Raw genomic sequence first — 23,517 nt, 5'->3', positions numbered from 1 at the left:
GGGGGCATGACATGATTGCAAGAGGGACTTTACCTAACAATTGCAATCAGTGTAACTGGCTTATTGTACCCTCAATGAATCCCCAACAATAAAAAATTAAAAAAACAAACAAACAAACAAAAAAGAGATATTATATAACCTTATAACCTATGAAGAAAATATATTTAATATATACTAGGATAATTAATAACATTACTAATGCTTACCTTTACTGTTAAGAATATAAAAATAACAAAGGGAGGCCAGGCACGGTGGCTTACACCTGTGATCCTAGCACTCTGGGAGGCCAAGGAAGGTGGATTGCCTGAGCTCAGCAGTTTGAGATCAGCCTGAACAAGAGTGAGACACCATCTCTACTAAAAATAGAAAAACTACCCCAGCATTGTGGCAGGCACCTGTAGTCCCAGCTATTCAGGAGGCTGATGCAAGAGGATTGCTTGAGCCTAAGAATTTGAGGTCGCTGTTAGCAATGAAGCCACAGCACTCTACCCAGGGCACAGAGTGAGACTCTGTTTCAAAAAATAAACAAATAACAAAGGGAAACAGGAGAGCAGAACAGTTCTTTGAAGAGATATGCCTGTTGCTTGCCGGAATTGCTGGCTTTCCTGTATAATAAAGTAAAATTGTTGATCTCTCAAAAAAAAAAATAAATTGAGGTGTGTTCTGGTTGGGTGCATAAATATTAATAAGTGAAATATCATCATATTGAGTATTACCTTTAACAAATGTGAATTTTCCTTCCTTATCCTTCCTTATTTTGGTTGGTTTAAAGCCTATTGCGTCTGCGAATAGGATTGCAATGCCTGCTTTTTTCTGCTTTTCACTTGCCTGGAGTATAGATGACCATCCCTTCACCTTGAGTCTATATTTGTCTTTTAATGTAAGATGAGATTCTTGTATGCAGCAGATATCTGGCTTGAGTTTTTGTATCCAGTCAGCTAACCTGTGCCTCTTTAGACGACAATTTAAACCATTCACATTAATTGAGAATATTGATAAACCTTTTGAGAGTCTGGAGGACATTTTTAATCCTTTTGTGACTGTGGAAGTTGGAATTTGATCAAAATTTTCTGGGTAGGTTTACTTTTGTGGTGGAGGATTATGGTGGTCTTTATGGAAGATAGATATGAGAATGTCCTGGAGAGGTGGTTTAGTTATGGCAAATTTCTTAAAGATGTGAATGTCATTAAAGTATTTAATTTCTTTGTCATAAATGAAACTCACTTTAGCTGGGTACAGGATCCTGGGTTGAAAGTTATTTGGTTTTAGGAGATTAAAAGTTGATAACCATCCTCTTCTAGCTTGAAAGGTTTCAGCAGAGAGATTTGCAGTTATTCTAATATTTTTGCCCTTGTAGGTGATGGTTTACTTTCATCTGGCTGCTTTCAGAATTTTCTCCTTCATATTAACTTTAGTGAACTTGATTATGATGTGTCTGGGGGATGTCTTATTTGGGTTGAGTCATGCTGGAGTTCTGAAACTGTCTGCTATCTGAATTTCAGAGTCTCTTGGCATGTCTGGAAAGTTCTCCTTCATAATGTCATGGAGAAGAGACTCTGTGCCTTGTGAAGCCACTTTGTCACTTTCGGGAATCCCTATAAGACAAACATTGGTTTTCTTCGAATTATCCCAGAGGTCTCTGAGAGAGTGATCTGTTTTTGCCCTCTATTTCTCTTCCTCTTTGAGAGTTTGGGAGCCTTCGAAAGCTTTGTCTTCAATGTCAGAAATCCTTTCTTCTGCTTGTTCCATTCTGTTTCTGAGGGATTCTACTGTGTTTTTCAGCTCTTTGATGGATGCAACTTCATGTCTCAATGTGTCAAAATTTTGGTCATTTGGTCTTTGAATTCATTGAATTCTTGAGATATCTTTTGGGTTACTGCTTGGAATTCTAATTTGATCTTATTTGCTATTCAGATTCTGAATTCGATTTCTGACATCTGAGCTATTTGTTTGTGCATGGGATCTTGTGCTGTGTCTGCCCCATTGATCCTTGGGGGAGTTGATCTACTCTGACTATTCATATTGCCAGAGATTTTCTATTGATTTCACTTCATGATTGTTTTTTCACCATTGCCTCTGGCCGTCCTCAGAGTTGAGGAGGTGTTTCTCCAAGATTAGACCCCAGTGCGATCACTGTATTGTTGCTGGATTTTTGTAGGGAGTGGCCCTGTGTAGTTCCTCTTGGGCTGCCCCAGCTAGGGAGTTCTGGTTGTGAAAGCAGCTCCGGAGTGTGACACACCCAGATCCAGCAACAGGGCAGGAGGTGGTGTGCATGTTTCTGGGAGTGTCTGGTGCCCAGTGACTTTGGCACAGAGAGCCCAAGGCTACAGCAGTCTCTGGCCAGGAGAAGGGCTCTGTGCAGAGGCAGGGAGGGCTCCAGGGGGCACACAGCTACCAGAGTCCCTGGCCAGACAAGTAGGCCAGTGTGGCGGCAGGGGGAGTACAGGAGGGAGGACGCAGGGTTGCGTGGCTCCCGCAGTTTCTGATCAGGGTATGCGGAGGCCCGGGGGGTGCAGGTTGCAGGTCAGGGGTTGTGGTGCAGCTCTTATGGAGGTCTTGGCAGCGCCAAGCCCAGGCGTTTGAGGTTGCTATGAGCTGTGACACCACGGCACTCTACCCAGGGCAACCGCCCGAGGCTCCAGTGTCACACCCAGTAAATTTTAAAAATTCTTTTTGTAGATATAGGGTCTCACAATGTTGCCCAGGCTGTCTAGAACTCCTGTCCTCCACTGATCTTCCTGCCTTGATCTCCCAAAATGTTGGTATTACAAGCCCCAACCTTTTGAGTATCTGTCAAGCATCTGAACACCAGGAGTCTGCTCCAAATTGGAAAACTGGGACTGAGATGAGGCCCAAAATGAAAGTCCTTTGGCTTTTTTTTTTTTTTTTTTTTTTTTTGAGACAGAGCCTCAAGCTGTTGCCATGGGTAGAGTGCTGTGGCGTCACAGCTCACAGCAACCTCCAACTCCTGAGCTTAAATGATTCTCTTGTCTCAGCCTCCTAAGTAGCTGGGACTACAGGCACCTGCCACAATGCCCAGCTACTTTTTGGTTGTAGTTGTCATTGTTGTTTGGCAGGCCCGGGCTGGATTTGAACCCGCCAGCTCTGGTGTATGTGGCTGGTGCCTTAGCTGCTTGAAGTACAGGTGCTGAGCTTCCTTGGCTTTTTTATGTCATTTCTTCTTCTTCCTTTATTTATTTCTCTCTTTCTCTCTCTCTCTTTCTTTTTTTTGATAAAACACAGGCACATAGACAGATACCAACATAGGGAGAGGCTGGAGGGCACTAAGTACATGGTGTTATTGCTGAGTGAGGATATAGGTGATGTGCATGTTCTTGGTGTGTATCCATATTTGCTAAAACATTTACAAGAATGGACACTTCACTTGTGTGTTCCCCTATGCTGTAGGGAACCTGTCAGAGAGGGGAGAGGCAGGTGCACCCTGTTTCCAGAGACAAGATCACCTGTTGGGTAGCAGACTATGAGTACATATGGCATCCTGGTAATGATGTGCACGGTTCTTTCTTTCCCTACAAGACCCGACTCAACCCAGGTAGGTTCAAGTTCTTGTGGCCATCCAGGATACCCCCCACCCCCAATACTCTTTGCTTCCCCACCACTTTCTATTCCCATGGTCTTGAGCCCTCCTAGAAGCTACCTCACCGGGGAGGTGGTTACAGAGGGCAAGGGGAGGGACAAAGCTAGCCCATTTGCTGGCTTTGTTCAGATTAGGAGAAGGCCACAATCTTGAGAGTAGTGAATGGGTTGGATTTCAGTGTGTGTACGTATTCACCAGGGCCTCTGTGCAGTGGACAGCCTGCTCACCTGAACATGGCAGTTCTTGGTGGGGAGCATGTCACTGCAGCTTTCAGGTTCTGGAGAGGGCTCACGGGTTCTGCAGAGGGCAGCCACAGACCACTTTCCCCTTGCTGAAGATCACTGACTCTGGAAGCTAGACTCCAAGGAATGATTATGCTAACAGGCTCTGGCTCAGCTCTTCCTTAGATCCAAAGCTCCTTCCCTGCCTCCCAATTTTATTCCATCCATTCACTAAATACTGACCAAGGCTGCTCTGTGCTCCACGCTGCTGGCCTTGGTGATCTCCCAAATCCAGGAATAAAGTCCTCAGTCCTCAGTCCTCAGTGGAGCCACTAAAACCTTCCCCTACTTATTTATCTTCAGCAGCTTTCCCTGCTCCTTCCTCACAGCCTTCCAGCCACACTGACCTTCCAGCCTGCCCTGCCCAGCTCTGTGGCTCTGCTTCAAACACTTGGCAGGCCCCACCTCCTCCAGCTTATGTTGGGGCAGACTATGGGCTTGTCACCCTCTTGATGCCCCAAACCCACAGACAAATCATACCTCAAGTATAGAAACCACATTTGGTTCATCTCTGTGACCTCCAGAGCACAGGGCCAGGTATAGAGCAGGCATCCCTAATAGTCCATGGAATATGTGAACGGGAGTTAACACTGACAACACTGCTGGCAAACATCTGTTGTTCCTTTCTCTCCATCCACCAAATCGAGCTGTGGCTCAGAATGGGGGCTTCAGACCATCTTGAGCTCAAACCCTGGTCCTGCTCTGGCTGACTTTGGGATAGTCATCTGTAGCAGATGCTGTCTGCCTGCCACGTCTCTTCAGTCATGCCCACTCAGAGGGCCCCTCGGCCCAACTCCCAGCTGCTGAAGATTCCTTCTTCAATCCTATATTAATCACGTTTTCTATTTTATTTTATTTTCTTTCTTTCTGAGAGAGTCTCATTATGTTGCCCTGGGTAGACTGCCATGGCATCACAGCTCATAGCAACCTCAAACTCTTGGGCTCAAGCAATTCTGTTACCTCAGCCTCCCAAGTAGCTGGGACTACAGGCACCTGCCACAACACCCAGCAATTTTTTTGTTGTAGTTGTCATTTTTGTTTAGCTGGCCCGGGCCGGGTTTGAACCCACCAGCCTTGGTGCATGTAGCCGGCACTGTAACCACTGTGCTATGGGCGCTGAGTCCACATTTTCTATTTTCTGTATTTAGATGGTCTGATATCTGGACCTTGCTGACTCTGGAGGAAGTGCCCCACCCAGGGCAAGCCAATCCTTAGAAACAGTAAAGATTCACCTGAGATCGCACCTTTCAAATGCAAACAAACCAACCCAGATCCTATATCCCCCACCTCCTTTTCAGGACTCTCATATTTTGGGCCACGTCCACCTGCCCTCATCACCAAAGAGCAAGTAGGTACCAGACACCTAGGAACAGCCCTTGTGCCCAGAGCCCACTGAAAAGATTCAAACTAGCCAATACTAAGCCTGCCTACCCTGCCTTGCCTGTTTGTTCCCATGGAAACCACAATAAAGTCTCTGGTCCATGTTTTCTCCTCGTTCCCTCTGTCTCCTGTCTTACCCTGGTCCTTCCCATGTGGTCCCCCCCACAGAGCGAGCTATATATCCTATCCTCTTGGGGGTGTGAATAGCAAACTATCTTTTCAATAGCAGTCATCTCCTCATCTGTTGGCCTCATTATACCTGAGTAAAATAAACCTGAATCACTTAAAAACAGGTCTGAAGCCCCTCTGCCCAGGCAGGGCAGGCTGGAAATGTAGGGGAACAAATGGTCAGCCAGTCTCCCTGGCACTTTCAGGTGGATGAACTGAGGTGACGGTTATACCCTGTGAGAAGCCCTGTTGAACTCAACCAATCTCATAGAACATCAATATCACACAAGACCACTCAACAATCTTGTCTTGGCACAGAAGAAACAAAGTCACTGGGCAAACGAATGCTGCAGTGTTAATCTTGCTTCATTCTTCCACTTTCTAATAAAATTTACTAAGATATCCAAGCATAGGATTACTCCCACTTTCTAATATCATCCAATACATCTTGGCTCCTTGGAATTCCTGCTCTCTAATCCAAGCCCAAATCCTACAATAAGTCCCACCTAACCCCATCTTGCTGGGACACACAAAGCTTTCCCACAGTGTGTGGTCTCACTCATTAAAGCAAGTCTGTACCACCCCCACCCCACCCCCTTCATTTAGTGACAGGTGTGTTCTTCGGGATTTTCAACTGGAGAGAGGACATAAAACCTCCCAGAGCTCCCCTGCAGACTAAGTTCCAGAAGCTTCCAGAACTAAGTGGCTTAATTACACACCATCTGTATTAGTGTCCTCGGGCTGCTCCAACCAAGCACAACAAACTGTGGCCTTAAAACAACAGAAGAATCCTTGGCACTCCTTGGTGCGTAGCTGTATCACTCCAATCACTAACTACCCCCTCATCACATCTCTGTTTCATCTTCTTTATCAGGACACCCATTATTGGATTTAAGGTTCACCCCAATCCAGTATGACTGACATCTTTACTAACTATATCTGAAGGCTTTTATTTTCAAGGCCACATTCTAACCTTCTAGGTTGAGATAAATTTGGGGGGGACCCTATTCAACCCACTACAGTCTGACCCCCAAAGAATCTCTTTGGTCCAATGTTCAAAATATATTCCCCCCATCCCCACATCCCTCAAAGTCTTAACTCATTCCAAAGGGAAAAAAATGGAAGAAATTAAGGGGCCACATGGTCTTAAGCAAATCTGGAAACCACTGAGAGTTCAGTGGTTGAGGATCTATCCTCTGGCCTGTGGTGGTGGCCCTGCTCTCTGGAGTCTTAGCAGCTACTGAAGCATCACCTTCTTGAGCCTGCCTCTGCATCCATGGCTCTGTTCTCCAAGGCATTCTTCTCTCTTTTTATCCCATCTCTGTGCCTTTCAGTCCAGGATTGCAGTGTTTCTGCTGATGTAACATTCTCAGAAATCTCATGATTTCCTGTGTAATTCACAGCACCCATGCCACCAAACAAGAGACTCCTCCACAGATCATTCTGGATAAGCCCATCCTGGATACTGCTGAGAGGGTTGATTGGATCCGCAAATCACATTTATACTCTCTTCAACAAGGTGTGTCTTGTTGTTCTCTTTAGACACTTTCTCCCTAGTGAATTCTCTAATTTTAGAGATCTGCACAAGCTCAGGACCTCCCAAATCACCAAGTGAGGGTTCCTTTTTGCTTAATAGTTCCTTCCTCAATTTATTTTTCTCCCAAATGTTATGGCAAGCAGCAAAGACAAGCCAGGCCACACTTTGCTTGTTAATCTCCTTGGCTAAATATCCAAGTTCATTACTCATAAGTTCTATGTTTCACCCAACAGTAGAACACAGTTCAGCAAAGTTTTCTCCCTCCCTGTAACAAAGGTCACTTTTTATCCAGTGTCCAATAAAATCTTGCTTATTCCTCTAAGTGATCGTCAGAAGCATCTTTAATGTTCCTATTTCTACCAACATTCTGTTCCTGATGATATATGTGTTCTCCAAAATGACAAACACTCTCTCTACAGTTTTTCTTTTTTCTAAGTTTTCACAAGGAGCACCTTAAATAAATGTCCACTTTTCTACCAATAATCCCTTTAAGCCAATCTAGGCTTTTTCTATCAAGCACCTTAAAACTCTCTCAGCTTCTACCCATTACTCAACTCCAAAGTCACTTCCACATTTTCACGTACAGTAGAACCTCTGCGACTTGGTCATCCAAGGGACCATAGCAAACTGTTCAACATATGGAGCTGTTCAAAACAAGGAACAGTACAGGCCTACTGTACTGATGATGTACATGTGGTACCATGTCCGGCATATGAACATTAGGTCAACTTAAGAAGGTGGTCAACCATGGGGGTTCTACTGTATTTGTCACTTTCCTGGTACAAAATCCATATAGTTTGCTAGGGCTACCTTGCAAAGTAATTCTCTCACAGTTTTAGAGTCTGGGAGTCTGAAATTAAGATGTTGACAGGGCCAAGTCCCCTCTAAAAGCTCTAAAGGAGGATCCCTCCTGGCCACTTCCAAGTTTGGGGTGACTGCTGGAATCCTTGAGATCCCTTGGCTTCTCCTGTCCCATGCCCTGTTCCCCCTCTGTGTCCTCTTCTTATAAGGACCAGTCATTGGATTTAGGGCCCATCCTAACCCAGTATGACTACTGATACTCTCATTCATACTAATGCTGCCTTGGAACCCATCTGGTTGTCCTGTTCCTGGCTTGTCACATTTGATTTACATATTTTGATGCAGTCTCCACCCACTTCCCATTTTTGTGTTCTAGACAGATAAGGTCCCATACCCTGAACTGCTTGACCACCTTACTTCTGCTTTAAGTCTGAGGAACTTGACAACATAAGCCCCAAGTCCTAGTTCTCATGCTCCCTTTAAATTAACCAATTTAGCCTTGTCTTGAAAACTCATCCAGGTAACACCATGGACCCTAGTAAAGGCTTTGGCCGATAAGTCCCTCTTTCTCTTTCTCTTAGTCCTTACCCACTGGTTATGCACACATGTCCTGAACATACCCTCCTCTGCCCATTTGCCTTGAAGCATGCTGCCTTGTGCTTTCTGGGTTTTGTGAAACATAAGGTTATATGTTTTTGCCATTCTGGTCTGGTATCCCTCACTCTACCCCTCACTTAAATATCTCTCTTTATACACATCACAAGTGACCTCATCTTAATTTAACTAATTACATTTTGTTTCCAAATAAGGTAATGTTCTGAGGTTCTGGGCAGACATGAATTTGGGGGAGACACTCATTGACTCTCATCCCTTCTCTGCCTCAGTCCACGTTTCATGGATCACCTCCCAAATAAACTTCTTACACTGGAATCCATAGTCTGCTACTGTGAGAATCCACCTAAGGTCTGGCCTCCCCATGTTGAGCAGCAACATCCTTCTGTATAAGCAAAGTGAGGACCATAGCCACTTCTTCTGAGGTTTTGTAAAGCCAGAGGATAAAATCCTGTCGGCCTCTGAGCTTATGGCCTCACACAACACAATATAGTCACTCCTTGACTCTGGTAAGTAGGGTGCTTTGTGATTATACCCCCAGTATTATTTTCCTCAGAAGTGAATGGGCTATTTGGGTGTCAGCAGTTTTCTAGTGCCCCTTTGGGGCAGGTGTTGTTTGGAGGGGGGGGGTGCAGATAATTTTTTTTTTTTTTTTTTTGAGACAGAGTCTCACTTTGTCACCCTTGGTAGAGTGCCATGGCATCACAGCTCACAGCAACCTCCAACTCCTGGGCTTAGGTGATTCTCTTGCCTTAGCCTCCCGAGTAGCTGGGACTACAGGCACCCTCCACAATGCCCGGCTATTTTTTGGCCAGGGCTGGGTCTGAACCTGCCACCCTCGAAAATGCCCTACCCACTGAGTCACAGACACTGCCCAGATAATTTATTTCTTTGAGCTTTCATAGGCAAAGGGAAAGCCCAGCTCCCTTTCTTGGATGGAGATTCAGAAGAAGGTGGTATGTAGCATTTATAGTGATCAGAGCTGGGGTATTGGAGACTGAGCTGACAATGGGGGGACAGGTCTGGCTCTAGCAGGAAAGAGGAAAGGTTTTTGTGTCTTCAGAGTAGCTGTGAACCTGGATTCTGGGTAGGGGAAATATGGCCAAGGCAGGACATGTTGAAGGGTGTAGGCTGGTCCCTGCAAAATGGTGGCTGCTGGGTGGAGTGCAATAGCAGTTAGCAGAAAATCTTACCTCACGTGAAATTTATTCTCTCAAATAACTACTTTATTTATTTATGTATTTATTTATTCACATAACTATGTCAGATGAGACAAGATTTCCTCCCACTGCTGGGTCTCACTGAGAGACTCTTTCCTTCCAAGATGACCTCCCAAGTTAGGAACTCAGACTTTCCCCCACAATCTCCTGGAGGGGAGGCCATCTTGGGTCACATGCCCACCCCCAAACCAATCCTGGTGGCTGCAGGGATAGGGACTGCTGATTAGCCACACCTGGGTCACAGGTGGAGCCCGCTTCCAGGTACACCGTGGTTTTCCAGAAATTCGAGGATGTGTTTACTCACACCAATCCTCCAGCTCTTCCTGTTGCTGTCCCTGAGCTTCCAGGCACAACCTTATGTTTACTCCATCCTGGCTGGTTGGGGAGGGCTGGGTCCAACCTGGGGCCTTTACGGGGCATCCACAGAGGTTAGGGGAGGCACCAAGGGAGCCAGGACAGAAGAGTGGGTGGGCTGCCATCCTGGTCCCAACCACACTCGCCCACAGTGGCATTAGGGCCTGCACTTCCTGTAAGCACACTAGAGGTTTTAGGGGAATTGAACCCTGTTTAGGAGGTTGTATGTTGCTGCTGTACAACCACATGGTTGTTTCATTGTCATCATCACTAAGATGCAGCCTTTCCTAGGCCTGCAGGAGCTTCTGTCAGAGCTTCCCACCTAGGAGCAGGGCATGGAGCCCAGAAATCCACCAGGTCAGCAGGAGGGCAGGACGGGCCCTAGCACCAAGCAACCGAGGAGGCCACTTTCCAGGACGGAATGTGCAGAATGTGGGGTGGGGGCTTCTCCTCCCCTGCCTTCCTCTTCATCCCCCCACATCGCCTGCCCTCCCTCAACTTCATCCAAGGCCCCTGGAATGGAGGGAGAAGCCCTGGACTTAGAGGAGTCGTCTGTGGCTTCCATTGGGTCCTTTTCCCTGTTTCCTCCTCCACATGGGGTGGGAGGTAGGAATTTCTCCAATCTGAGTAATAGATGAACAGTGTGAGAGGTGTTGTGGCCAGGGAACAGCCTGGACTCTCGTCGCAGCCCACTTAGTGCCCTTCGGGAACCATGGCTGTTTCATCCAGGGGAGAGGAAGAGATGCTGAGGGGAAGAGGCAACAGGCCTGGACCACACCCACCTGTGCCCAGAGCTGCCCACCTGCCCACATGAATGTAGTATACAGCTTCAGAGTGGACATCTGCTGCCCCTGGCCCACTGGCTCCCCAAAAGGAGGGTTTCTTGAGGGGGGTGCCTGAAAGGTATGGGCCTTGGGGTCACACTGCCAGATGGACCCAGGCTCTTCCTGGATGGTCCCTGGCATGAAGGAGCTTATCTGTAGAGACAGAGCAAGTGACTCCAGGGGAGGTGAGCCCACTCTCCTTCTTGGATACCCAGGGCCAGAAGTGGCTACTCAGAGGAGCTTGGATTCCAGGAGGCACATGAGGTCCCTGGAGCAGCTGGCGCTAAAAGTCAAGGCCTGGAGACCCCACAGGCTGCAGGGAGGGTGGTGCTAGGGCTGCCCCAAGGCCTACGCTCTGGGGCCTCCAGCCTGGTGGAAGCCAGCCTCTCAGGATGAGACTTTCGGGGCTGGTGGCTGCTCAGAGGTACTCCCTTGCTGCCAATCTTGATGCCTCCATGGAAGGATGGTAGGCAAACACAGCTGAAATCAGACCGATCACGGGCCAAATCCTCCTCTACCTGTGTCCCGAGAATATGACTCTTTCTGGGTCTCAGTGTGTCCATCTTCACAATGGAACCAAACATCTGAGTAGAAGCTGACTCTCATGTCTCTGAGACCCAAGACCTCATGGGAGGCAAGAGAGCCCAGGGCCTTTACAACCTCAGGCAGCCTCTACTTCCCCATCTGTAAAATGAAGATTCAACACCCATGTACTTAAGGGCCTGCAGCAAGGGAGTACCTCTGAGCAGCCACCTTCGGGGCAGGAGTCCCTGAGCCTTTCCACCACTATCAGCAGTTATTCCCTGAGCATCTACTATGCCTGGAAGTGTTGGAGGGGCTCCATCCTGCCCTCTGGGAGCTTCTATTCTACATGGGGAAAGAGAGGTTAAACAAGACAGCAAATAGTTTTTTAAAAAAGTGGAGAGACTACAGCAAAAGCTTTTTGTGGAGGCAGCTGAGTAATTGTGAGTGCCGAGGAGGCAGCCACAAGGGATGGGCAGGAAGCGCCCCCATGCACAGGGTCAGCAAATGCAAGACCTGAGGTGGGAAGGAGGCTGCCAGTTCTGAGGCCAGGGGCCTGGTGATAGGGCTGAAAGTGTGGCTGGGCCATGAGCTACAGGTGGTGTCCAACTCTCCTTCTCAGAAACCCAAGTAGTATTCAGCTTACATGCTTCCCCACAGGACAGGGGCCTCAGAGGCTGGCCTCCCCTCTGCGTGGCCCAGGCTGGGCCTCCAGGAGGTGTGCTAGGAGTGCCTGGGGAAAAAACAAGTGGATGAACAGTGAATGAGTAAATCCCACTGGCACCTAACTCACTGTGTGACCTCCAGCAAGTGAATTTCCCTCTCTGGGCCTCAGTTTCACTACTACTAAGGTGCCTTCTAAGTTGTAATTCTCTTGAATGGCTGGAGAGCATCTGGCCTGCAGCAGGCCCTCTTGGAGGCTCATTCTCTTCCCCCAGGACTGCAGGGAATGCGACCAGCAACCCCCCTCCCCCCATCCCCCTATGCTATGTGGTGCTATGTGGTATGTGGTTAGCAGTCCCTGGGCTTTGACCTCTTTATAGGAATCTCTGCCAAGAGCCTGTTCACTCCCCTGCCCTAATTTTCTCTTCTTTTTCCTGCTTTCCCATCTGTGAAAACCTTTCCACTGTGTTGCCCACTGTACTCCAACTTCAGCCCCTGCGCTGACACTAGGAGCCCCAGCCTGCAGGCTGGGCAGGTGCAGCCACCAGTGGGTGTAGGGGTGAGGGGGGGTGAGGGGAGGGGGCGGGGGGGAAGGGAGGGGAGAAAGGCTCTAACTCGTGTGGCAATTGGGTACCCCAGATCCTTTCCTGCCCCATTCAACATTCAAGCCCCAGAAACCCCAGGAGCCACCTCCCTGCCCTGCCCATTGTGTCCCTTTTCCCAGAGCGTGCCTGTGAAAGGGGGTGGGGGGGTGCTGGCCTTGGGGAAGAGGAGGAAGGGAAAGGATAGTGAGGAGGCCAAGAGCCAGCATGTGTCCATCAAGGGGTCCACGGAGGAGCAGTGGAGTGTGCCCAGGCCTTGGGCTGTGGGGCAAGAAGAGGCCAAGGGGGTGTGAGGGCCCAACACCCCCAACACTTAGGTGCGGGTGACCAGCAGCCCTCTGTGCAGCTGTTCCTCAGTAACCCCCTTTCTGGAGCATCCAGCTGGAGGCCTCTCTGGGGGCAGACCCTAGGAGGGCTGGCCCCATAAGTGTCTGCCCCATAAGGTGCAGCATGTGGACTCAGCAGGCTGGAGGCTGGAAGTGTGCCTCTTTCACTCTTCCTGTCTGAGCCTCAGCTTCCTCTTCTGGAAAAAGTGAGAACAACAGCCTGCAGCTGCCAGTGCAAGAGCAAAGAAGCCCAGATCCAGGCCAACTGGCTGGCATCCAGCGGTCCCTGCACCAGGTGACAGAGTCTAGAGGCATGCCTTGCCAAAGGCCTGTGGTGACGTGCCTTTTCCTTGCTTCCCAGAGGACTCACTTTCTGGGTCCACACTGGCTGCTCACCCAGGGTTGTTTGGGACCACAGTGATCTCAGACCCTGTAGCAGGTATTAAAGTTTCTCAGGAGATTCTACAAGAACATCTAGATTTCTTTCATCGCTAGAAAAAGCTAGAATCTCTGGCCATACAGGCTGACACCTGGGTGAGGACAGTTGTTAAAGCTCCCCAATTGCCAAGGCCATCCGCCTCTGTTTGCCCACTGGCCACTGCAGGGCCTCTGTCTACCATGACCCACTGGGAAGAAGGCTTAGTCTCCATCTCTACCCCACTGGACCCTGCAGCCCCATCCAGCATGGAAGCATACAGGGTATTTCACTTCCCTGAGCCTCGGTTTCCTCAGTGAGGTGGGACTACTAGGGCACCCAGGGCAGCATGGGGAGCATGGGGCAGGTATATGGCAGGGACTCTGTGTGCAGTGGCTGAGGCAGCATCCCAAGTACAGCCTATTTAGAACTTGCAGAAGCTCATCTGTGTCCCCTCACCTGCCCCCCTCACCTCTACCCCTTCACCTGTGTCTCCTCACCTGTCTCCATCCCCTTACTTGTGTCCTCCTCACCTGTGCCCTCTTACCTTACCTGTGTCCCCCACTTCACCTGTGCCTAGTCTCCTATTTCTAGCTCCCACTGCTGCCCTCTCAGTCTCCCCAAAGATAGGTGCCCCACACGTCTGACCAGGTGTCCTCACAGGGTGTCACTGGATATTAGAGTGGGGGGGGGGGTCCTGAGAGACAGTGAACCACATCATTGGTCCCTAAATCTGCCCACTCTCTCCCAGAGGCCCTTGGGGTTCTGGGCAAAGAGCCCCACCCCACCCACGATATTTGTGAGGTGCCCACAGCTGCCATCTGGAGTGCTTGGTACCCTGCCCTGCTCATCTCTGAGCCTGGCCACTCACGAGCTACACACAGCACAGTGCTCCACCCTCCCCACAGGCAGGACCACAGGTACAGAACTGCTCTCTAGACAAGGCATGTGACCTAGGTGATTCTGCCACCTTTGTCCCCTAGCCATCTACCAATGGGTCTGCCTTGTTGGGGGGACACCGCTGAGGGATAGGGAGAGAATGTGAGGCTGTGGCCACCTACTGGTGGCTGGGATTTATTTATGCAGATAAGCACCTGTGCTGCCTGCAAAGGGGACAGCCACGAATCTCACACACTGGCCACCTGGTGGCTGGGGTGAGTCTCCCGGCAGAGTTTCTGTGGAATTATTCAGGAACCATGAGTCTAGCCAGGATGGGGCAGGCCTATCACTCGCCCCTCCTGTGGGCTGCAGGCAGGACCACAGGAGAGGGGCAGAGAAGGGAGGGGAGCCCAGAGGGAGTAAGTCATGATTCAGAGTCCACAGCGTAGACAGGATGGGCAGAGGCTGGGGCGGACCACACTGCAGACATCTGTTGACCAGGCAGTAACGTGGCTGTCCCTGAGTGGTGCCCAGGCTGCCTCCTTTTCCCTTTTGGAGCTTGTGTCACCATGCAGCCACACTCTCCTGCTCTGAGCCATACTGCTGGGGCTGGGTGGAGGCTGGGCTCTTGGCTGAGATTTGTTGGGTGACCCTGGGCTGTCCTGCTCTGGGCCTCAGTTTCCTTCTCTCTGAAGAGGGAGGACCCTCCAGGGCCAAGTGCTCAGAGCTCAGGGCTATTAGCCCATCCTCAGCAGTTCCAGGCACCTTTCATGTGACCTCTCATGCCACCTCCCAGAACAGCATAGGCCCAACACAGCAGTCCAAAGGGCAGGCTTAGCTCATAGAGCAGCTGCATCTACAGAAGCCTGAAGCTGCAGAGTCCCGGAGTTGTCCTGGGCCATGTCCCCTTGGGTGGCAGTGCTCAGGGCCTCCAGCCACTGCTGCTGTAGCTCTGCAGTGGGAGCACTCAGGTACCAGGACTGCTGGGCCCGCTGCAGCTTCCACACATGCCCTGAGTCCGGCCTCTCCTTGGAATCAGGCACGCTTACCATGCAGCTTGTGAGAGGGATGGTGAGAGGCAGCCGGTTGTCCTGCAGCAAAAAGTGGAGGGTGAGTGGAGTCCTCAGACTCACCCCTGTGACTCAGCTCTCTCCCAGGCAGCCCCCTGAGCTCCATGCACACAAGGCAAGTGCTGAGATGGATGGGCCTGGTAGGTGATAGCCATGCCTGTGCTGCCCTCTGTTAACAGAAGGCTGGGCAACCCACTGGCCCTCTGAGAGAGGATATGGGGAGGGGGACGCCCTGCCCACCTCACAGGACACCTAGACTCCAGGGCCTCTCTCAGGCTGCCAGGTCACTGGGGAGGTGAGGCAGGAAGAGCCTCTGTGACAGGGCAGCAGCTAGAGCTCAAAAGGGACAGATGAGGGTCCTTGACTGGGAGAGGGGCTGTAAGGGTTCCTGAGTTGGTCCTCACAGGGTCTACAGCTCCCAGCCCAGCCAGGATGCATTAATGAATGAAAAGGTGAATAAGCGCATGCATGTGGAAAGGGGGAGCCAGAACCACAGCCCTCCTCAAACCCTGGCTGGCTCTGGGGTCCTGGCTTCAGTAGGTCCTGTCTCCTGTGAGTAGGGAGCAGAGGGGAATTCTGAGTGGCTGGGAAAACTGAGGCCCCAGATAACACTGCTCAAGCAGATGGTCCCTAGGCAGGTGGCCCAGGCCTGCTGTGGGCACTCTAGGCCTGAGGCTCTGGACTACAGAAGCAGAGTGGAGCCCCCAGCACCCAGCCTGGGTCAGCGACACGTACCTGGCTACCTCCCTGCAGGTGCAGCACCTGAGGGTCCGACACGGGGATGGTGGCCCATACCTCACTCCAGGCCTCACCACTGTCCAACAGTCGCAGGGGCCCACAGAGCAGGCTGGGCCGGGGTTCTACAGTGGATGGCTTCTGGGGACACAGAGGCACAGGTTAAGGGTATCTCACTCACAGTGGTCATGCTCGCTCCTGAGGAAGCTGGGGCAGAGCCAGGGCCACTACTGGGAGGAAGCTGGCTGCGGAGGCACAACCGAGGCCTGGACAGAGATGGGGACCAGCTTCACCCATCACCAAGAGTCACTTGAAGCCAGGCCTGTAGAACATAGGTGCATGTGGCGTCAGGTGGGGCTTGTAGGCTAGGCCCTCTAAGGGAGGGAGTCCATGTGTTGGGTCAGGACAGCATCAAAATAATAGAAAAACCCAACATCAAGTACCTGAAGTGGGTCGCGGCCCAGGGGCTGAGAATGTTTTAGTTCTACATACCACACACACAAACACACACTGTACATGTGTGCACACATATTGCAGATGTGCATGCACACACATTGCACATGTGCATGCACATACTGCACATGCGTGTGTGCGCACACGCATTCAAATATGGGCTGCTCTGGCTATTCCCCGAAGCTCTCCCTGGTGGTTCTCAGGGCCTGTGGACTTCACTAAGACACCGCCTATCTGTCCTGGCCCCCAGGGAGCTCTGGGAGCAGAGCTAATGGAGCTGTGGGGTTGGAGGTAAGGACACATGTCTGGTCTGAGAGGCTCCGCTGTGCTACGCCAAGGGGAGCAGGAACCACGAGCACCCACCTCTGTGCTCTGCTTGGGCTCAGCTGAAGCCTCAGGACTGGGGCTCTCAGGGACCACCGGCTGTGTCAGGAAACACTCTCTACAAACACGGCTCTGCCTGCTGTTCTCAGCCTTGAACTCAGAGCACTTCCCACAGATGACCTACAAAACATTCTTAGGTTAGAATCCTAAAACCGTTTTTACATATATCATCCAGATATATTCCTTGGTAATACTATGTACATATTCCTGGTGGTACTTCGTGTTTTCAATCTTGGAATATTAAAATCTTTCTCATCCTTACCTAACATATTTTAGATGAATTTTGTTCAAGTAATCATTTAAAAGTTTCAGTCCAAATCCCCAAATCCAGAAGTCTGCTTGTTAAAATCATCAGCATTTGAATTGGCTAAAAGAAATTCTTTCAGTCAGAAAATTGAATGAGAGGGCACCTGTGACCCCACCTCACAGGGACAGAGGACTATCCAGGAAGAGGCCAGGAGAGGCAAGAGGGGTAAGGGTTTCTCCTCCAGCTGCCCTGTCTGACAGTGGAGAGTGAGGCTGGCCGTACTTGGTATCCAGGGCCTGATCTCCTTGCCCAGAGGGTCCAGGGTCCAGGAGTCTGTGTGCCCTGAAAGAAGAGTGGGAGAAGCCACCAAGCACATGAGCAAATTCCCCCATCCTTTGTCACCAGGGAAATGCAAATTAAAACCATGACAAGAAAACACTTTGTACCCCTCAGCATAGCTGTTATCAAAAACAAACAAACAACAACGACAACAACAAACCCCAAACCAGAAAATAACTAGTGTTGGCATGGATGTGGAGAAACTGGAGTCCCTGAACTGTTTGTGGGAATGGAAAATGGTATAGCTACTGTGGGCAACAATGTGATGGTTTTTCAAAAAGTTAAATACAAAAAAAAAAAAAAAGTTAAATACAGAATTACTGTATGATCCAGCAATTTCACTTCGGGATATATACCCCAAAGAATCGAAAGCAGGATCTTGAATAGACATTTGTATGTTCATGTCCACAGCAGCGTTATTCATAACAGCCAAAACATGAAGACGCAACGTAGGAAACAACCCACGTCCACCAGCAGGCAGTTGGATAGAGAAATCCTGGTCTGAGTAGTGGAGTGTTTTCAGATGGACAAGTAGAGCAGAAGAATTAAGCCAAGGGATGCTCCAGAGCTCTTTCCACCCTGCCCCCAGCCCACCTCAGCACATTCCTCAGCTCCCCTACTCAGGCCCCACAGGAGTACATCGTCAGTTATCCTGTCTCTCTCTGCCTCAGTCTCCCTCCTCTGCTGGTTCCTTCTCCTGACACACAGAGCATCTCCTCACATTTCAGCACCACCCACCCACCCCCTTTTAGCATCTCCTTCTCCCCACCACCTCCTGTCTCACCTACTGAATGCTGTGGAGGACCTGAGGTCTTGGTTCCAAATTTGCAATAAGGTCCTAGCTTGGACTTCACCCTGTGGGCACTGGTTGCTGAGGGACGGTGGCATTCAAACATGCATTTCACAGGCATTATTGGAGATTCCACAGAGAGAGAGAGATTATTCTCTTTAAATAGATGGAAGGCACCCTCTTTTGAAGTCTCAGTTTTGTGGAGACTTTGTTCCTGGGATTTCTCTTTCTTTCTTATTTTTTCCTTTTCTCCCTCTTCTTTTTTTAATTTCAGGTTAATGGGAGGGTACAAACAACCAGGTCAAAATATTTGATTTTGTTAGGTAGAGTTCCTCTTCGGTTATATGCCAAACACCCCCACTCCATGCCCATTCAGTGGGAGCACCCACTCTCCCCCTCTTCTCCCTCTCCCTTGTTACCCCTCCCCCCAACTTGAATTGAAATGAGTTTTTCTCCTATGTGGCATGCCTTAGATCCTCTACTGGCTTTATGTTAGTATTGAACACATTGGATAATTGCGTTTCCATTCTTGTGATACTTTACTAAGAAGAATGTGTTTCAACTCCATCCAGGTTGATACAGAAGATGTGAAGTCACCATCTTTTTATGGCTAAATCCATGACATCCATGGAATATATACTACAGTTTGTTAATCCATTACCTGAGTTGATGGGCATTTAGGTTGTTTCCACATCTTGGTGATTGTAAACTGAGCTGTGATAAACAATCTACTGCAAATGTCCTCAAGATAAAATGATTTTTTTTCTTCTGGGTAGATACCTAGTAGAGGGATTGCGGGATCAAACGGAAGGTTTAATTTGAGTTCTTTGAGGATTCTCCATACTTCTTTCCAAAGAGTCTGCATTAGTTTGCAGTCCCACCAAACTGAGTGTTCCCCTCTCTCCACATAAGCACCAGCATCTGCAGCTTTGGGACTTTGTGATATGAGCTAATCTTATTGGGTTTAGATAATATCTCAGGGTGGTTTTGATTTGCATTTCTCTGATGATTAGGGATGATGACCTTTTTTTTTCATAAGTTTGTTAACCATTCATCTGTCTTCCTTACAGAAGGCTCTATTCATGTGTCTTGCCCAGTGATAGAGCAAGATTGTGAGGATTGTTGGCTCTATTTTGTTGATTAATTTGAGTTGTCTGCAGATCGTAGTTATCAAGCCTTTGCCTGAAATTTGTCTGCTTTGGTTGTTGTCTCCTTAGCTATACAGAAGCTTTTCAGTTTAATTAAGTCCCATTTATTTATTTTTGTTGTTGTAATTGCCACAGAAGTCTTCTTCATAAAATCTTTCCCCAGGCCAACATCTTCAAAATTTTTTCTCACACTTTCTTCGAGGATTTTTATTTTGTCATGCCTTAGATTTAAATATTTTATTCATCTTAAATCAATTTTTGTAAGTAGTAAAAGGTACAGGCCCAGTATCAGTCTTTTATATGTGGTTATCCAGGTCTCCCAGCATCATTTATTGAATAGGATTCTTTTCCCCAGTGTATACTCTTATATGGTTTATCAAAGATCAGGTGGCTATAAGCTGTTAGTTTCATCTCATGGTTTTCTAATTGATTCTAAATATCTATGTCTCTATTTTTATGTCAATACTATGCTGTTTTGATCACTATAAATGTGTAATATGGCCTAAGTCTGGTAGGGTGATGCCCCAGCTTTGTTTTTATTATTAAAAACAGTCTTAGCTATATGGGTTTTTTCCTGGTTCCATACAAAATGAACAACTATTTTTTCTAAATCTTCAAAGTATGATGTTGGTATTTTAATGGGATTGCATTGAATCCGTAGATTGCTTTGGTAAGTATAGACATTTTAACAATGTTGTTTCTTCCCAGCCATGAGTATGGTATATGTTCTTCCATTTGTTAGTATCTTCTGCTATTTCTTTTCTTAGGGTTTCACAATTCTCTTTGTAGAGGTCCTTCACCTCTTTTGTTAGGTACATTCCTAGGCATTTCATTTTCTTTGAAGCTATTGTGAAGGGAATTGTGTCTTTATTAGCTTCTCAACTTCACTGTTGTTGGTATACACAAAGGCTACGATTTGTGGACATTGATTTATATCCTGAGAGGTTATTGTATTTCTTTCTTTTTTTCTTTCTTTTTTTGCAGTTTTTGGACAGGGCCTGGTTTGAACTCCCCACCTCCGGTATATGGGGCCAGTGCCCTACTCCTTTGAGCCACAAGCACCACCCGAGGTTACTATATTTCTTTTTTTTTTTTTTTTTGTAGAGACAGAGTTTCACTTTATGGCCCTCGGTAGAGTGCTGTGGCCTCACACAGCTCACAGAAACCTCCAACTCCTGGGCCTAATCGATTCTCTTGCCTCAGCCTCCCGAGTAGCTGGGACTACAGGCGCCCGCCACAACGCCCGGCTATTTTTTGGTTGCAGTTTGGCCGGGGCCGGGTTTGAACCCGCCACCCTCGGTATATGGGGCCGGCGCCTTACCGACTGAGCCACAGGCGCCGCCCGAGGTTACTATATTTCTTAATCACTTCCAAGAGTCTTGGGGTTGAGTCTTTGGTGTTTTCTAAGTATAAGATCATATCATCAGCAAAGAGGGAGAATTTGACCTCCTCTGTTCCCATTTGGATGCCCTTTATTTCCTTCTCTTGCCTGACTGTATTGGCTAGAACTTCCAGCACCATGTTGAATAGTAGTGGAGAAAGAGGATATCCTCGTCTGGTTCCAATTCTAAGTGGAAAAGCTTTCAGTTTTACTGTATTCAATGATATTCACTGTTGGTTTGTCAAGATGCCCTCAATCAGTTTAAGAAATGTGCCAACTATGCCTATACTCTTAAGTGTTCCTAGAACACTTCATCAAATACGTTTTTCACATCTATTGAGTGGATCACATGGTCTTTGTTTTTGCTTCTATGGGCATGGTGAATTTCATTTATGGATTTGCATATGTTAAACCAACCTTGCATCCTGGGCATGATTGTGACGTATAATTGATTATGATGTATAATTTTTTTAATGTGCAGCTGTAAGCTATTGGCTAGGATTTTATTGAGAATTTCTGCATCTATAGTTATTAGTGAAATAGGTCTGAAGTTCTCCTTTTTAGTTGGCTCTTTTCCTGATTTTGGTATCAGGGTGATGTTTGCTTCATAGAACATGTTGGGGAAGATCCTTCCTTCTCAATTTTTTGAAATAATTTTTACAGTATGGGTATAAGCTCTTCTTGAAGGCTTGATAGAATCCTGGTGTGAAGCTATCTGGACCAGGGCATTTTTTTGTTGAAAGATTTTTTATTGTTTCTTCGATCTCAGTGCTTGACATTGGTCTGTTCAAGAGATCTATTTCTTCTTGGTTTAGTCTAGGGAGAGGGTGTGATTCCAGATATTGATCCATTTCCTTCACATTGTCAAATTTCTGGGCATAGAGTTTCTTGTAGTATTCAGAGATAATTTCTTATATCTCTGTGATATCTGTTGTTATTTCTTCGTTATCATTTCTGATTGAAGTTATTAGAGATTTTACTTTTCTGCTTCTAATTAATCTGGCCAAAGGTTTATTAATTTTATTTCAAAGAACCTTTAGTTTTGTTAATTTTTTGAATGATTCTTTTGTTTTCAATTTCATTAATCTCTGATTTAATTTTGGTTATTTCTTTTCTTTTGCTAGGTTTGGGATTATATTGTTCTTCTTTTTCCATTTCCTTAAGACAATTTCATTAGTTTGTTGATGTGGTCTCTTTCTGTTTCTCACATGTAGGCATCTAATACAATAAATTTCCCACTTTAGACTGCTGTTGTAGTATCCCACAGGTTTTGGTAACTTGTAGCTTCATTGTTGTTATGTTTGAGGGATTTAACAATTTCTTCCTTTATCTCTTTCTTGACCCAAATGTTATTCAGTATAAGGTTGTTTAATTTCCAAGCCTTTGTGTAGGGATGCACATTTTTGTTCTACCTTTATTGCCTTGTGGTCTGAGAATATACAAGGTATAATTTCAATTTTTTAAATTTTTGTTGAAGTTTGATTTATATCTAGAATATGATCTATTTTGGAGTATGTTACATGGGCTGATGAGAACAACATATATTCCTTATCTTTAGGATGGTATATTCTGTGTATGTCTATTAAGCCCACTTGTTCCAAGGTCACATTTAACTCCTTTATATATTTTTTTAGTTTCTGTTTAGAGGCTCTGTCCAGTTCTGTTAAAGTCCTCAGTTACTATGGTGTTATGGGATATAATATCACTCAGACTAATCAAGGTCTGTTTCATAAATCTGGGAGCACTTAAGCTGGGTGCATAAATATTTAGAATTTAAATGTCCTTTTGTTGTATTGTTCCCTTGACCAGTATGAAATGACTTTTCTCTTCCTTTTATCACTTCCTGTGTGAGGAAACAGGAACACTGGACAAACCAAAGCAATAAAAACCAGGAAAAGTCTTCCGGTTTTGTCTCATTGTCATTAACTGGAAACTATGCCAGTGTCTAACAACAGAAGGATGTATAAGTAAATTGAGCCAAAAAAATAGATAATGGATTAATTTCACAAACACACTGACGAGCAAAAGAAGCCAGACACCAAAATTCCAGGGAAAACTACCCTGTGCTGTCACAAGTTAGGATAAAGGTTATCCTGGTAGGGAAGGAGGACGGCACAGAGAAACAGTGATGTCACTGAGAGTGCTGAGCTGCCCATGCTGGGTGGTAAAGTATGGGTTGGCCAGGAGGACATTCACACCAGGGAAGATTAACAGAGCCTGAAGCCCATAGCTTAGCAGGGGCTTGGAAATATATTCTGAGGATGGTTCTTAAAGCAACAGATTCCATTCAAGTGGAATGGTAGGAAAAGCAGGGTTGAGTTAAATCTCCCTAATTCCAGAGAGTGAGAACTGGGCCCCAAACTGAGAGTTCTTTAAGAGGTATAGATCATATTGCCCATCTGCCTGCCCATCCACCATCCCTCCATCCTTCACCCATTCATCTATCCATCCAACCTCTATTCACCCATTTATCCATCTTTCACCCACCTATCCATTATTTACCCATCCTTCAGCTATCCATCCATTCACCCATTCATCTATCCACCCAACCATCCATATTTCCATATGCCATTCATCTAACTATTTGCCTATCCATCCATTCATCCATTCTCCATGCATCAACCTATCAATTCTCCACCCATCCATCTATCTATACTGCCTACATTTCCACTTCCATCCATATTTCCATTCACCCATCCATCCATCTACCCACCCATCGACCCTTTTATCCACCCACCCATCTATTCACACATCTAATTTACCCATCCATCTAGCCACTCACCTACCC

At 47.3% G+C, this 23,517-nt stretch overlaps 1 protein-coding gene across 3 annotated transcripts in view; it reads right to left on the bottom strand.

Annotated features, from left to right (window-relative positions):
* Positions 1-12,550: 12,550 nt before the first annotated feature.
* Positions 12,551-23,517, bottom strand: part of FGD3 (FYVE, RhoGEF and PH domain containing 3) — an 81,468-nt gene continuing 70,501 nt past the window's right edge. For 2 of the 3 annotated variants that reach the window (XM_053577843.1, XM_053577851.1), the window contains exons 16-19: positions 17,354-17,413; positions 16,804-16,944; positions 15,988-16,128; positions 12,551-15,273 (exon numbers count right to left, since the gene is read on the bottom strand). In XM_053577843.1, the coding sequence (XP_053433818.1) occupies positions 15,022-15,273; positions 15,988-16,128; positions 16,804-16,944; positions 17,354-17,413 (594 nt within the window). In that variant the 3' untranslated portion in view covers positions 12,551-15,021. The remainder of the gene's footprint in view (positions 15,274-15,987; positions 16,129-16,803; positions 16,945-17,353; positions 17,414-23,517) is intronic. The other variant, XM_053577861.1, reaches the window with a different exon arrangement.

The sequence above is a fragment of the Nycticebus coucang genome, chromosome 2, assembly GCF_027406575.1.
Source record: "Nycticebus coucang isolate mNycCou1 chromosome 2, mNycCou1.pri, whole genome shotgun sequence".
NCBI classification, from domain to species: Eukaryota; Metazoa; Chordata; class Mammalia; order Primates; family Lorisidae; genus Nycticebus; species Nycticebus coucang.
The sequence above is the reverse complement of the archived record's forward strand: the minus strand, read 5'-3'. Positions and strand labels throughout refer to the sequence as shown.